Raw genomic sequence first — 13,793 nt, forward strand, 5'->3', positions numbered from 1 at the left:
CATGTTGCCCAGGGTAGTCTTGAACTACTAGCCTCAAGCAGTCCTCCCACCTCAGCCTCCCAGAGTGTTTGGATTACAGGTGTGAGCCACAGTGCACAGCCTGATTCCAGCTTTTAATAGTAGTAATTTATTAATATAAAGTTTAATGTAAGTCCTGTTTTACACATTTTTTGGAAACTGTAGATGATGAGTTTTATTTATGTTTATTATGTTGATTTCATAAGTTTTATTCTATTAGGATAGCTTCTTAGAATCAATACCCTTTTCGTATCAGTGTATTCTGACATAGCTATAAAGAAATACCTGACACTGGGTAATTTATAAAGAAAAGAGGTTTAATTGGCTCACAGTTCTGCAGGATGTACATGAAGCATTAGTAGCTTTTGCTTCTGGGGAGGCCTCAGGAAGCTTCCAGTCATGGCAGAAGGCAAAAGGGGAGCAGGCATCTTATATATCAGGAGAAGGAGCATGAGAACAAGGGGGAGGTGCTACACATTTTTAAACAACTGTTCTAAAAGGATACAAGCCTCTACATAGTTCTTCAGAATAACTTTGTGTTAGAATTACTGTTAAGGATATCCATTTCATTTTTGCATGTCACTCTCTACAGTTAACCTAACCCAGCAAGGAGAACCATACATTTAAACATTCACTGCTTTACAACTTGATTTTTTGAAATTGGCTATTATACTAAGCCTTACAGGATTCCAGTATGTTCTAATTAGGACCTTTTAAGCTTTCTATGAGGTAGACGTATTTTCTTCTTATAATTTTAATTTTATTTAGATGATCATAAGTATGTATAGTATTTTGTTACTGTCACATTTGCTTAAAATGTTAATTACATTAGCATAGCATTTAGTATGTCATCTAAAATATTTACAGTTTTATGCTTAAAATCTTTAACATTCATTTCTGATAAATACATTTTTAAATATTCTGCTCAATATCTATGTTGCTGATTGTATAATTTTGCAGATAAGTTAACTTTTATGAAGAGTTCAGAGTACATGTGAAAATTGGCAGAATGTTGCATTCTTTTTCTAACACTGAACACTAATTATAAATTCTGTTGTTGTAGTAGGTATGTAATACTTAATTGGAGAATAAGAGATAAAAAAACTTAGGAAAATGCTTATTTCAGAACTGTAAAATTTAGTCCTAATATAGATGATATTTTATTTTATTTCATAATTCTGAGACATATTTTCCTTTTTAAGGCTTATAAAGCCATTGTAGAAGTTTTCCCTATGATTGAGATTTTAATGACTTATATTCAGTATCATGTAATGGGTCAGTAACAATTGTCTGAGAATTGTGAAGATTCGACTTAGCATGAATTAGAAAGCTAATATTCCCATCTTGATGCTATGTTTAATTCCTTCTCTGTTCTGTATTGGATGTTGGAATATGATAAAATAATTTGCACTGTGCTCTGTCAGGGTATGGACCAAGCTTCATTCTTCATTGTCCTCTTAGCCTAGCTGCAGTGGCTAGAACTGAGTAGGACCTCAATACAATAAATGCTTATTGACTTGGATTACTTTCAGCTACATTCCTTTTAGTTCCTTTAGAACTTCAGTAAGTGAAGATACTGTTGCTGTAAAGATTTAAACAAACACAGAAGGTAATCCTGTTGGAAGAAAATTTTTGCTGAATTTTGAGTTGACCAAACCACAGACCTAAAGTGTACTTTGTAAACACTGAGATTTAATTCACTTGGTTTTTCCGTTTTTTAAAAAAACTGTGTTTCCATAAAAAGGTGGACCATACTTTTGCTTTATTTGCTTTAGTCATTGTCTTAAATATGTCTTGAACTACTGCCAATAAATTTTATGTAATCTATAAATAACTAAGTAGTAACATATATGTGCAGCTTAACCACATAAGGTCTATTACATGGAGAAAAGTTATGTCTAATAGGGAAAGAGTTTGCTTTATTACTATATTAGCAGTAAATGCTAATTAGTATTGATAATTATTATATTTATTGAAATTATATAAACAAATAATTTCAAATGATAAAATTGAATTTTTAGGTTCCTAATGTTATATGTAAGAATTTTTAATGTGAATGATATTGAACTGTTTAGTCTATAGGAAGAAAATACTGCTGACTTTTCTTAAACCACCGTGTAATTTTATTTAGATACTGTGATTTTTAAAAACTCACCTTAAAACATGTAATCGAATGTGCCAGCTTTAAAAAATGAACTGTTAGAGCATTATATGTTGTGGGGTGGAGTAAGGAAATGGTTTTCATGAAGATTAAATCATATTCAGATTTATAAAACAGTGTGTTTCTTAAATTTGCTTCTTAGACAATTGTAAAAAAATTTTAGGAGAAAATGCTAAACCCAATTATGGTTGTCAAGTCACTATTCAGTCTGAACAAGAAAAACAGTTAATGAAACAATATCGCCGTGAAGAAAAAAGAATTGCCAGACGAGAAAAAAAGGCTGGAGAAGATTTAGAAGTTTCAGAAGGACTTATGTGCTTTGATCCTAAGGAATTGCGGATACAAAGGTAATAAAAGTCAGAAGCTGAAAAATACTTTTGTTGTAATTACTGCTTTTACATATCATTATCATTTTTTAGTTTAGTCTTAGCAGTATAGATGATTTTTACTTAAAGTCATGTTTTCTTCATGAGGTTTGTTTTATGAATACCTGATTTTCTGGGATAAGAAAGCAATGGTCTGCTTAATGGTAATATTCTTGGTCACATCCAGGTAGATAAGAAATGTAGATTATAGAGGTAAGCTATTATTAGGTGCTGTGTACACACCACTAGGTTAAGATTTATATAGTTTACATAAATTTATTTGAGATATATTTTATTTCTGTGCTTAATATACCTTTTAAAAAATGTTGTTATTTAGAAGTAGAAAGGAGAAAAATGAAATATAAGCATTATTTTACTTGATTATTTAAATACTGAAACGCATTTCAAAAAAGAAATGTATACGTTGTTAAATAAACATCTTTGAATTGTGAAAAAACAAAATTGGAAAGAACATTAAATCAAACTTACCAGGTGGTGTTATCTATAAATAATATCTGAAAATGTGCTGAATCCTATTTTGTCACCCAGAAGATTTCAGGATTCCTAAAATCTTCCTTTGTGTAGTTTAATTTCTTCTTTTTTATGGTGGAAGGCTACCTCCCAATATTTTTTATAATTACATTGTTTTATTGTATGCATTACCTTTAAAGATAAAAATTTCAAATTAGGCCTATTTTTATATTTACAGAGAGCAGGCACTTCTGAATGCTAGAAGTGTTCCAATTCTGAGCAGGCAGAGAGACACAGACGTTGAAAAAATACATTATCCCCATGTGTATGATTCCCAGGCTGAAGCCATGAAAACATCAGCATTTATTGCTGGTGCAAAGGTATGTCATTGTTATGTAACTACTGTTGAATAATATGTCTATTCTAAAGAAATGATGTATAGATTTTCCCTGTTTCCTTCATGAGTCTAACACTAGTTGACTATGCTAAATTTTATTTTAAAGTATTGGGGAAAATGATGTAATGTGGTGTATGTAAAGCTCCTGACATATAGTAGATATTCAGAACATATATGTTTCCCTCCCTTTCATTATTTCTGCAATTTGTATTTTTGAGTTTTATCAGTTGCCTCGCTGCTTGGCTAAACTTTATACTGTATGTTGTACATTTTCCTAATTATATGAACACATTTGTATTCCGGTGTACCATCTGATTAGTGTATACTTTAAGATTTGTCAACATACTGTGGCCTGTGTGTTAAGTAAAATACCTGATATGTTAATGCTTTCTGTGAGTGGTTTTTTGCATTTGTTTTTGTTTTATTTAGGTTTGTTTTCTTTTAAATGAGCTGAGTTTATTTACCAGTGCTTTGTTATAAAACAAGTGGTGTTTTCTCTCCTTCTCTCTCTCTCTTTCTCTCTCTCTCTCTAAAGAATATTTACCAGAGCAAGTGTTTTATTTTTTATTATTATTGAATTTTTATTGTTGATATTTATAGATGATTTTGCCAGAAGGAATCCAAAGAGAAAATAACAAGCTTTATGAAGAAGTAAGGATTCCCTACAGCGAACCAATGCCACTCAGCTTTGAGGAAAAGCCAGTTTACATCCAAGACTTAGATGAGGTGAGATGAGCCTTTTACAGAGTTGATAGTTTGAGGCTTGGTATGTGGTGTGAATGAATTTATACTGGAAAAATTGTTTTAAAACATTATTAGTTGGCAAATATAGTACAGACATATATAGTTGGTTACTAGATAATTATAGTAGGAGAGTTTAAATTTAAAAAAATATACATTATATCATACATCAAACAAATGTGTGTATATTTTTGTGCATATATTTCTGTGTTTCATGTTTTTTTTTTTCAGCTAAGATTTTGGTTTAACTTATGTACACTGATTTAAATAAAATGTTAAAGTATTTATTTATTGTATTGATTATATCGAATGATCAACCTATAATAAAATAGAATACATAGAGGGGGGTTGCAAATTTTAAGTAGCTTTAAGAATTTATTTTTTCTGAATTTTTAAATTTTGAATTATGTTTGACCTGTGGAAAACTGGCATGAATATTACTATCTTTATATCCTTCGCTTGGATTCACCATTTGTTAAAATTTTGTCACATTTGCTCTATTTCAAAATATAATATTCCTTAGTTTAGGTTAAAGTATTTGTATTATTGAAAGTTAATCTTTTCCGTATCAAAATTAAGTTGCTGTGGTTTTTCACATATGTTTTTATAGAATCATTCGGAAATAACAAAAAATACAGGCAAGCAAAAACAGCAGCATAAAGCATCATAAAGAATACTCACAGCCAACCAAAATGAACTTCATTCTGTATATGTGTCCATATGTATTTTTCTTTTACAAAATGGAATTACATCATACCTACTGTTTTGTGTGTGTATATATAGTTATATGTGTCTTTCTGTGTCAGTAAACATATTTCTGCAGTATCAGTTTATCACCACATACTATTCCATTTTATGCCTTTATTCTAAAATAACTTATTATTGTTATAGTTTTAAGTTGTTTTTTACAATAAGTTTTTATAGTAGAATAAAATTCTAGTTATATCTTGTATATCAGAAGTACTCGTAGAAGTTTTTAATAATCCAAGTGCCTTGCTACTATTTGAGTCCTAATCTCTTCGAAGAGGTCCAGGTAACAATATTTTGGGAATGATTTTTTGAAGCTCTATGGGTGATTCTAAAATACAGCCAGGACTGACAGCCAATAAAATTAAATAATTATAATACAATTGTTATAAACCTTATCAATCATTATAAGCAGTATCATCATTAAGATTCATTAAGTTTTATGTATTAAATATTTAATATATATTTTTTGTTTTGAGAAGGAGTTTCACTCTTGTTGCCCAGGCTGGAATATAATGGTACGATCTCGGCTCACTGCAACCTCTGCCTCCTGGGTTCAGGCAATTCTCCTGCCTCAGCCTCCTGAGTAGCTGGGATTACAGGCGTGCACCACCACACCCAGCTAATTTTTGTATTTTTGGTGGAGATGGGATTTCGCCATCTTGGCCAGGCTGGTCTTGAACTCCTGACCTCAAGTGATCCGCCTGCCTCCACGTCTCGAAGTGCTGAGATTACAGGCGTGAGCCACCGCACCTGGTCTAAATCTTTAAATTTTTTAAAAAGCATCATTGACATTTATTTAAATTAATAATGAATGAAGCAAGCTTTTTAACTTTTCTATGATAATTATTTCTAAATAGGTGTTTTGTTCATTTTTATTTGGATTATTGAAGTAAAAGAGTTTTTCTGAGTAGGTTAATTCCCTCTGCTACCGTAGTGTCCATATCTTATGTAATCTAATATATTCACAGACTCTGTGGATTAGGATGTGGAGATTTTTGGTGGGCATCATTATTCTGCCTACCACACGTGATGTAGATGACCACAGTTGTTTTTTTTTAAACTATTCACCTATTGAAGGACATTTATTTTACTGATAGTTTTTGGTGATTACAAACCGTATTCGTCTGCCATAAAAAAGACCACAGACCAGGTGACTTAAAGAGCAGAAACCGATTTTCTCACAGCTCTGGAAGCTAAAAGTCACAGATCAGGTGGTTGCTAGCAAATTTTGTTTCTGGTGAGGATTTCTTCCTGGCTTGCAGGTAGTTACCTTCTGCCTTCCTCTTGTGTTCGCACATAGTTTCTTTTCTGTGTGTGTATGAAGAGAGACCTCTGGTGTTTCTTCCTCTTTTTTCAGGGTCCCCAGCCCTATCAGGTTAGGACCCCACCCTCATGACTTCATTTACCCGTAATTACCTCCCTAAAAGTCCTGTCTTTAAAACAGTCACATGGAGGGGTGAGAGTTTCAGCATACAAAGTTTGAAGGGCATAGTTCTTTCCATAACACAGATAAAGCAGTTATAAACCTGGTATGCAGGTTTTTGTGTGAATATAAGTTTTCATTCTGTTTAATAAATGTCCAGGAATGCATTTCCTGGGTCATATTGCAACTGCACGCTTAGGTTTTTTTTTTTTTTTTTTTTTTTTTTAGACGGAGTCTTGCTCTGCCGCCCAGGCTGGAGTGCAGTGGCCGGCTCTCAGCTCACTGCAAGCTCCGCCTCCCGGGTTCACGCCATTCTCCTGTCTCAGCCTCCCCAGTAGCTGGGACTACAGGCGCCTGCCACCTCGCCCGGCTAGTTTTTTTTGTATTTTTTAGTAGAGACGGGGTTTCACCGTATTAGCCAGGATGGTCTCGATCTCCTGACCTCGTGATCCACCCGTCTCGGCCTCCCAAAGTGCTGGGATTACAGGCTTGAGCCACCGCACCCGGCCACGCTTAGGTTTTTAAGGTACTACCAAACTGTTTTGTAGAGTGACTGTATCATTTAACATAGCCATGAGCAATTTGATGATATAATCCAGTTTCTCCACATACTAACCAGCATTTGGTGTTGTCACTGTTTTTTATTTTTATTGTAGCCACTTATATTTGTATTTTTATATACTGTTTATATTTTTATTTTAGCCATCTGATTGTAGTGATTTCTCATTGTGGTTTTAATTTGTACTTTTCTAATGGCTAATCATAATTGGGGAGTAATACATTTAAGTGAAATTTGTCATTATAAGTAAATAAACCATTTGCTGTCATATCACTGTAAATATTGATCCTGCCAGACATCATAAGCTTGAGTAATAATACAGACCCTAGGAGAAAAAACAGACATTAACAGAATGTCATATAGTTTAGTAGATGTTTCTTTTGTCTTGGATCTTTTTTTTTACCAGGTAGGATCTTTTATGTGTCAGAGAAAGTGCTATTGAAGATGAAGGTTTGTCATTTTTCACTGAGATCATAATTGCATGCTATTCCTAACTGTCCTAAGATGCTTTTATGTCCTTTTACTGACTGTCACATTGGATAAGTTTAATAATTTCTGTAATTTGATCAAAAACTAAGGATAATTTTAAAATTCTAGAATTACATGCAAAAATACCATTAATGTCATTAAATGGGTTTTGTACTTTCTTGGAAAGGGAACAATGTAAAAAATGTAGATGTGTCTCTTGATTAGTCAGGAGTCACTCAGTTGGAACTTTTAGAAATCTAAGTCAAAGCAAGCAAAGGTGACAATTTATGCCTTTTCTACCTGGATTGGTCAGAAGTAAAACTGCCTGTGTGCCCAGCTTGGACATATAGGCTCAAATGATGTCATCAGATTTTTTTCTCCTCTTTATTTCTTTTTCTTTCTTTATCTCCATTTCCTTTTTTTTTCTGTTTCCTCCCGTCTTTTCCTCCTTTCTCTTACCCACCCCCTTTGGTGTTTCTCTTATGATTTTTCATCCCCTGAGTCCCAGATAGGCTTTCTCCATATAACCAGGGAAAAATGTATGGCAGCAGCAGCAAACATAACTGTTTCTCCATGCTATAATCCCAGAAGCAATGGAGTTTTTTTTCTAACCAGTTCTGCCAGGAAAACAAAAAACCTCCTAGAATGAACTCTGATTTTCCTGACTTAGGTCACCAGTTCATTTCTGAACCAATTCCTTTCCCTGTGATGTGATGTGAGTGGGGTTCTTACTGACACATGGCTGCTCACTTGTGTATCCTCATTATCAGCTCCCCATGAACCACCAGGAGTCAAAGGGGAGTTTCCCAAAGGAAAGGAGGATGCTAATATTACCCTTAAAAGTAGAATGGGAAAGATGCCAAGAAGACAGAACTATGTCTTTGATATTTTTGGTGAGAAACTCAGGTTTACTTCTTTGTTGGTGTTAAATATGTTGATTTCTGTCTATTTCTACAGTTGGGACTTCGATTTTTTAAGAGTCAGTAGAGTGTTGTTCAGCAAAAATGGACTACTGACCCAAAGATAATACTTGATTTAGAAAAGTAATATAAAAGATGCATATAATATTTCATTTTAAAATTTAAGAAAATTGAGTCCTATAAAATCTGATTGTAAAGAATTTAAGATTTAAGTTTTCTATGAGCCTAGCTTCTTGAATCCTGTGCTTATAGGCGAAGTTCTGGGAAAATAAAGAATAAAGTATTATCTCTGATCTTAAGTTACTCACTGTAGTGTATCTGTTACATTTCCATGGAGATAAGCGGTACAGTTGGGTTATGTTGTACGAAGTTCTATGGCAGCCGAAAAGGCAAACTAAAGAGATCAAGGAAGAAGCTTTCATGAAGGATAATGTTGAATGCATACACTTTTGCCAGATAGACAAAGCAGGTGGAGGTGTATGCCAAACAAAGAATGTTGCATGAAATTGCTGTTACCTTTGGACATCAAGCCCTTCAGTCTTATTAGCATGTAGGCCATATGTGGAGAGCACCAGGAAATGAGTCTGGAAGAAGACAATTGCCTGTACACGAAGGACTTTGAAAGACCGTACTAAGAGGTTTAGACTCAATATTGTGGGAAATAGGAAAGTAAATGATCAGCAGTTTTCACTTAGAGGAATTCCTCTGGCTGCAACACAAAGTTGAAGGTTGAGAGTAGAACTGCTGCAATAATTCAAGGAAGAAAAGCTACAAGCCTAAATTAAGAAAGGGGCAGCCTATGTATACAGAGGACAACTGAGAGAAATTTAGCTGCTAGTGCATGTAAGATCTGATAACTGATTAAATAGGAGGGGATGAGGCAGAGACAAGAGTTTAGAATGAGATACAGGTTTTTTGTTTTGAGCAGTGTTGGTGAGTGATAGTGCCATTTACTAAGGTGAGGAATAGGAAATAGGAAAAACTTTTGTGCATGTTCAGCATACAGTGTTGGTTAGGAGCAAGACCCCTGAATCTAGGCTGAGTTTCAGTCTTCATTATCCCACATTCTGTCTGCCAGACTTTAGGAAAGTTGCTTACCTTTCTGCAACCCATGATTCAAATTGCCAGGTGAGGCTAGGCTTGTATCAAGGAAATTTAGTATTTGCCAAATTAAATTAGAAATTTAATTTTTGCTCCATTTAATTTGTGCCACGTCTGCGTTTCCTTCCTCTAGAAATTTATGAAATCATCTTTGCTATGATGTCTGTAAATTTAAAAAAATGGTAAATTCAATTTTTAGTTTCAAACTTCATAATTTGTTAATATTTACTGATACGATCTCTTAAAAAGGCTGTGATTTCAAGGCAATGGTTCTGACGAAATTGATGGCATGTGTGACAGTATGGTAAACAGCCTTGTGGGATGCTTTAGAAAAAGGCTTTTTAATTTGGGGAATGCCCAGGTTTTAGTGACATTTCATTATCTTCAAAGTGATCTCATGAAAAGGATCCATACTCTGAAGTATTTTTCTGGATGCTTCTTTAACTTTCTTGCCTTCATGATTTGATTGAATCAAAGTATGTTGATACAACAAAAAGACATGGGGAGCCAAATAGTCCAGGTTTGTCCGTTTGTTGGCTCAATGATGTTATTCAGAACTCAGCTTGTTGATGTCTTTCTACTCTCCTTTCTTCATTTTTGGCTTTTCCTCAAATTAACTCTCATCATGACTGTTATTCCAGGGTCACTGTGCAAAAAAAAGTCCAGTAAGAAATGAGGACTGCATTTCCTGTGTCTGTTTTAAGAGTGAGGAAGTATTTTCCAGGACTCAAGTTTGCCATGTTTGGCTTAGTGAAACACATGATTTTGTGAAAGAGGCCAGATTTTTCTGAATAAAAACATGGATTTTCTTTTTTTTTTTTTTTTGAGACGGAGTCTTGCTCTGCCACCCAGGCTGGAGTGCAGTGGCCGGCTCTCAGCTCACTGCAAGCTCCGCCTCCTGGGTTCACGCCATTCTCCTGTCTCAGCCTCCCGAGTAGCTGGGACTACAGGCGCCCGCCTCATCGCCCGGCTAGTTTTTTGTATTTTTTAGTAGAGACGGGGTTTCACCGTATTAGCCAGGATGGTCTCGATCTCCTGACCTCGTGATCCGCCTGTCTCGGCCTCCCAAAGTGCTGGGATTACAAGCTTGAGCCACCGCGCCCGGCCTAAAACATGGATTTTCATTAGAAAAAACAAAATAAAAAAGTGATTGTGTGTGGACAACTAACACTGTCTATTATAGGATGTGTCAGACCAAGGTTACTGGGATTATTGTAGGCTATGGCTGTTAATGAGGACTTCTTGTAGAGCAGAGACTTGTGTTGTTTCTTGACTGCTTAGTCTGTGGGCATCGATCTTCATCTGAAACAGTGATATCAAGTAAACAATTGTTTCCTTAATAGAGCTGTTTTGGGATATACAGAGAAAATAATAGTTCTTGACTTCATGTTGCAAATTTTGTATGGAACTGGCATGAAATGTTGGGGATTATGTCTTATCTATGACATTTTTTATACAGAATCTTCAAAATTAGGTTTTGTTATAAAAACTTGGTCACTGTCAAGAAGACCATGATTTTATGTGTTAGAGTATTATTTAGAGTGCAACTGTAGAAACTGTAAGGAAAAGCTTTTAAAATTCTCAATTTGTTCTTGAAAGTAATTGGGGATTTTTGATACATTCAGTGTGGTACATGCTTTTAATAATGATTATTTTCTATTTGGGATATCAATAGATACTTAATATGTTTAAAAAGTGATATATTGGATAATCTTCCTTATAAAATTATAAATAAGATTTTTATCAATTTTTGACCCTCAGCAATTATTTAAATTATTCAAAAAATAATGTTTACTTGTTATGAAAATACTTTATCATTCAAAACTATGAAACGCCCAAGTCTCATTTGAGGGGAAATACTGTCTATGTTTTCTCTTCTAAGTAAGAAATCATTTTGTCTGTATGCCCAAAACCTTTTCAGGATTGCAGTACTGTATAGTCTACTGGGAACACTTGCAAACAGATAACTAGAAAAGGGCACCAGCTGCTTCAAAAATACCTGCTAAACTACAGAAAAAGTTATAACTAACATCTGCCTCTAACTAGGAGTAATCAAAAAAATTATTTTCTTTACAACCTATGCTTTATTGATTTTATAGAAGGAAATTGGAATGGAGATTAAAAACTTAAGAACATTGAACTGTCCCAGAATGATAATTTTAGAACTTGAATGAATTCAGAAATCTGAAAATTAAAGAATTTAAGTTATATTGTGGAAATTTCAAATCGCTTTAAAACTGAATTTAGTCCGTGTCTTTCAATATGTCAGTGAGTTGTGGTTTCACAGACCTACAACAATACACAGAAATATTTGATACTTACAGGTTGCTATTTATAGATTTTCTTCTTGTTATTTGGTTTGAAAGTACATATATATTGGTTATTGGTCATCAGTAATAATTTCTTGAGCTCATGATTGATGCAAAGCATTGTGGTAGGAGTTACGGTGGATACACAGAGGTTTAGAACTGTGATCCTGGCTTTAAGGAGCTTGCTATCCAGTTAGGTAGGACTGATGGGAGTTTACCCCATCACCATTTGCACATTTTGTGACACAAATCAAGTTAAATTATGCCTCTGAGTTTCAGTTTCCTTTTCAGACTATTTATTTTGATGATTACATGAGTTAGCACAGAGAAAATGTGTAGCTTTTTTTGTGATATACTTTTAGTGATCAGTAAATTCTCAGCACAAGAAATGCCTATATAAACTGTTCCTTCAGTTAATTTCTCACATTGATAGCTGAGTTTTGTTGTTTATTCTGGGAACCTTTCATATAAACATCATATAAACCCTGGCATATCACGTCAACCCTGACAGCAAGAGGTTTAGAGAGGACATGTTTAAATTTGATCTAGTGGTGCAAATATCAAAGTGGTTAACTAAAACATAGGTTGCCTCATTTTGCATTCTAAATAAAGTCTCACATTCTTGATAAATTTCAGAGTTATATGAAAATAAGCATATAATTTTGGTAAATTTTAAATGTACCAGGGAATCAGTATGTAAAGGGATCTCAATGAATTATTAAGCAATTGGTACAATATCATGTTTTGTTACACAGCTTTCATGATTTCTTCCCCTAAATGTTTTGCTTGTCCCTTCAAATCTTTACATATTACACAAGAAGTTCAAAATATTTTTCTTATAGGGACCCCTTCTAAACTTGTATGTTTATAACAGAAATTTTTCTGAGTAAAATGTACATTATTCTTTCCAGAGTACATTGTATTAAATTATTAAACATAGATGGATCAGAAAACCTATTCACTGTGTTGTGAATGGGTAGGATGTTTGATAATAATTCTCAGTTTTGCTTATACTTAATAGTCACCTGGGAACTGTTAAGAAATATACAAATTATTATTTCCCACGCCCTGGCAAATGAATGAAAATCTCAAGTGTTGACCAGCAGCCCCTACCCTGAGCATGAGGAACCTGTTTTTAAAAGCACTGGCCTCAGTACATCCTTTGAGCTCATCTCCAGTTGTCTGTGACTAAGTCCTTCCCCTACTCTTTTGAGTTGTGGGTTCCATGTATTTGGAAAGCCTATACTTTGAACCTCAGATCTCATGTAGAGAAACATAAGAGTCAACGGGATTTATAAGTTACTTCCCTAAATTTAAAGATAAAGTGATCAATCATATGTATAAATGGCATCCCCACCAAATTCTTTTCTTGCCCGCCCTCCTATCCTCTCTGCCTTCCTTCCTCTGTCCTTTCCTCCCCTCATTTTGTTGTATTGCTTTATTTTTTGTTTTGTTTTTGATGTCTTTTTTGAAAGCCAGGTGTATTAAAATATCGTTTGACTACTATAAGATACACCCTTTTGGGGGTATAGTGTAGTAGATTTTGTAAATATCAACACAATCAAAAACAACATTTTCATCATGTCAAAAACTTTTCTACTGCCTCTTTTACCTCTTTCCCACTACTCCCAGTTCCTGCAGACCACTGGTCTGTTTATTTTCCCTATGGTTTTGACTTTTCCAAAATGTCATATAAGTATCATACAATTCCTTGTGTAATGCTTATGTATACATCATAGAAGTTACTTGTATAATATCCTGTAAGTGTCATGAATATGTTGAATCTGGTTTCTGTCACTTAATGTAATATATTAGAGATTCATCTGTATTGCTCTATGTTTCAGTACTTGTTTTTTTTTTTCATGACTGAAATGTATTACATTTTGTGTCTGTACTTCAATTTGTTCATTCTCCATTTGAAGTACTTTTAGCTTGTTTGCAGCTTTTGCTGATTATGACTTAAACTGCTATAACTGTTTGTGTGCAGTTATTTGTTTGAACATGTATTTTTGTTTTCCCAGGGTAAATGGGAATAGAATTGCTAAATTGTACAGTAAATATGTATTTGTCTTTGTAAGAAACTCACAAACTGTTTTCCAAAATGAGTGGA

At 34.0% G+C, this 13,793-nt stretch overlaps 1 protein-coding gene across 1 annotated transcript in view; it reads left to right on the forward strand.

Moving 5' to 3' along the window:
• The window catches only part of ASCC3 (activating signal cointegrator 1 complex subunit 3), a 367,201-nt gene that overhangs the window by 75,016 nt on the left and 278,392 nt on the right, over positions 1-13,793 (forward strand). Inside the window, exons 5-7 of the mRNA XM_011956428.1 lie at positions 2,322-2,526; positions 3,254-3,395; positions 4,013-4,138. Coding sequence (XP_011811818.1) covers positions 2,322-2,526; positions 3,254-3,395; positions 4,013-4,138 — 473 coding nt within the window. The remainder of the gene's footprint in view (positions 1-2,321; positions 2,527-3,253; positions 3,396-4,012; positions 4,139-13,793) is intronic.

The sequence above is a fragment of the Colobus angolensis genome, unplaced genomic scaffold (assembly GCF_000951035.1).
Source record: "Colobus angolensis palliatus isolate OR3802 unplaced genomic scaffold, Cang.pa_1.0 Scaffold418, whole genome shotgun sequence".
In the NCBI taxonomy this organism is placed as follows: Eukaryota; Metazoa; Chordata; class Mammalia; order Primates; family Cercopithecidae; genus Colobus; species Colobus angolensis.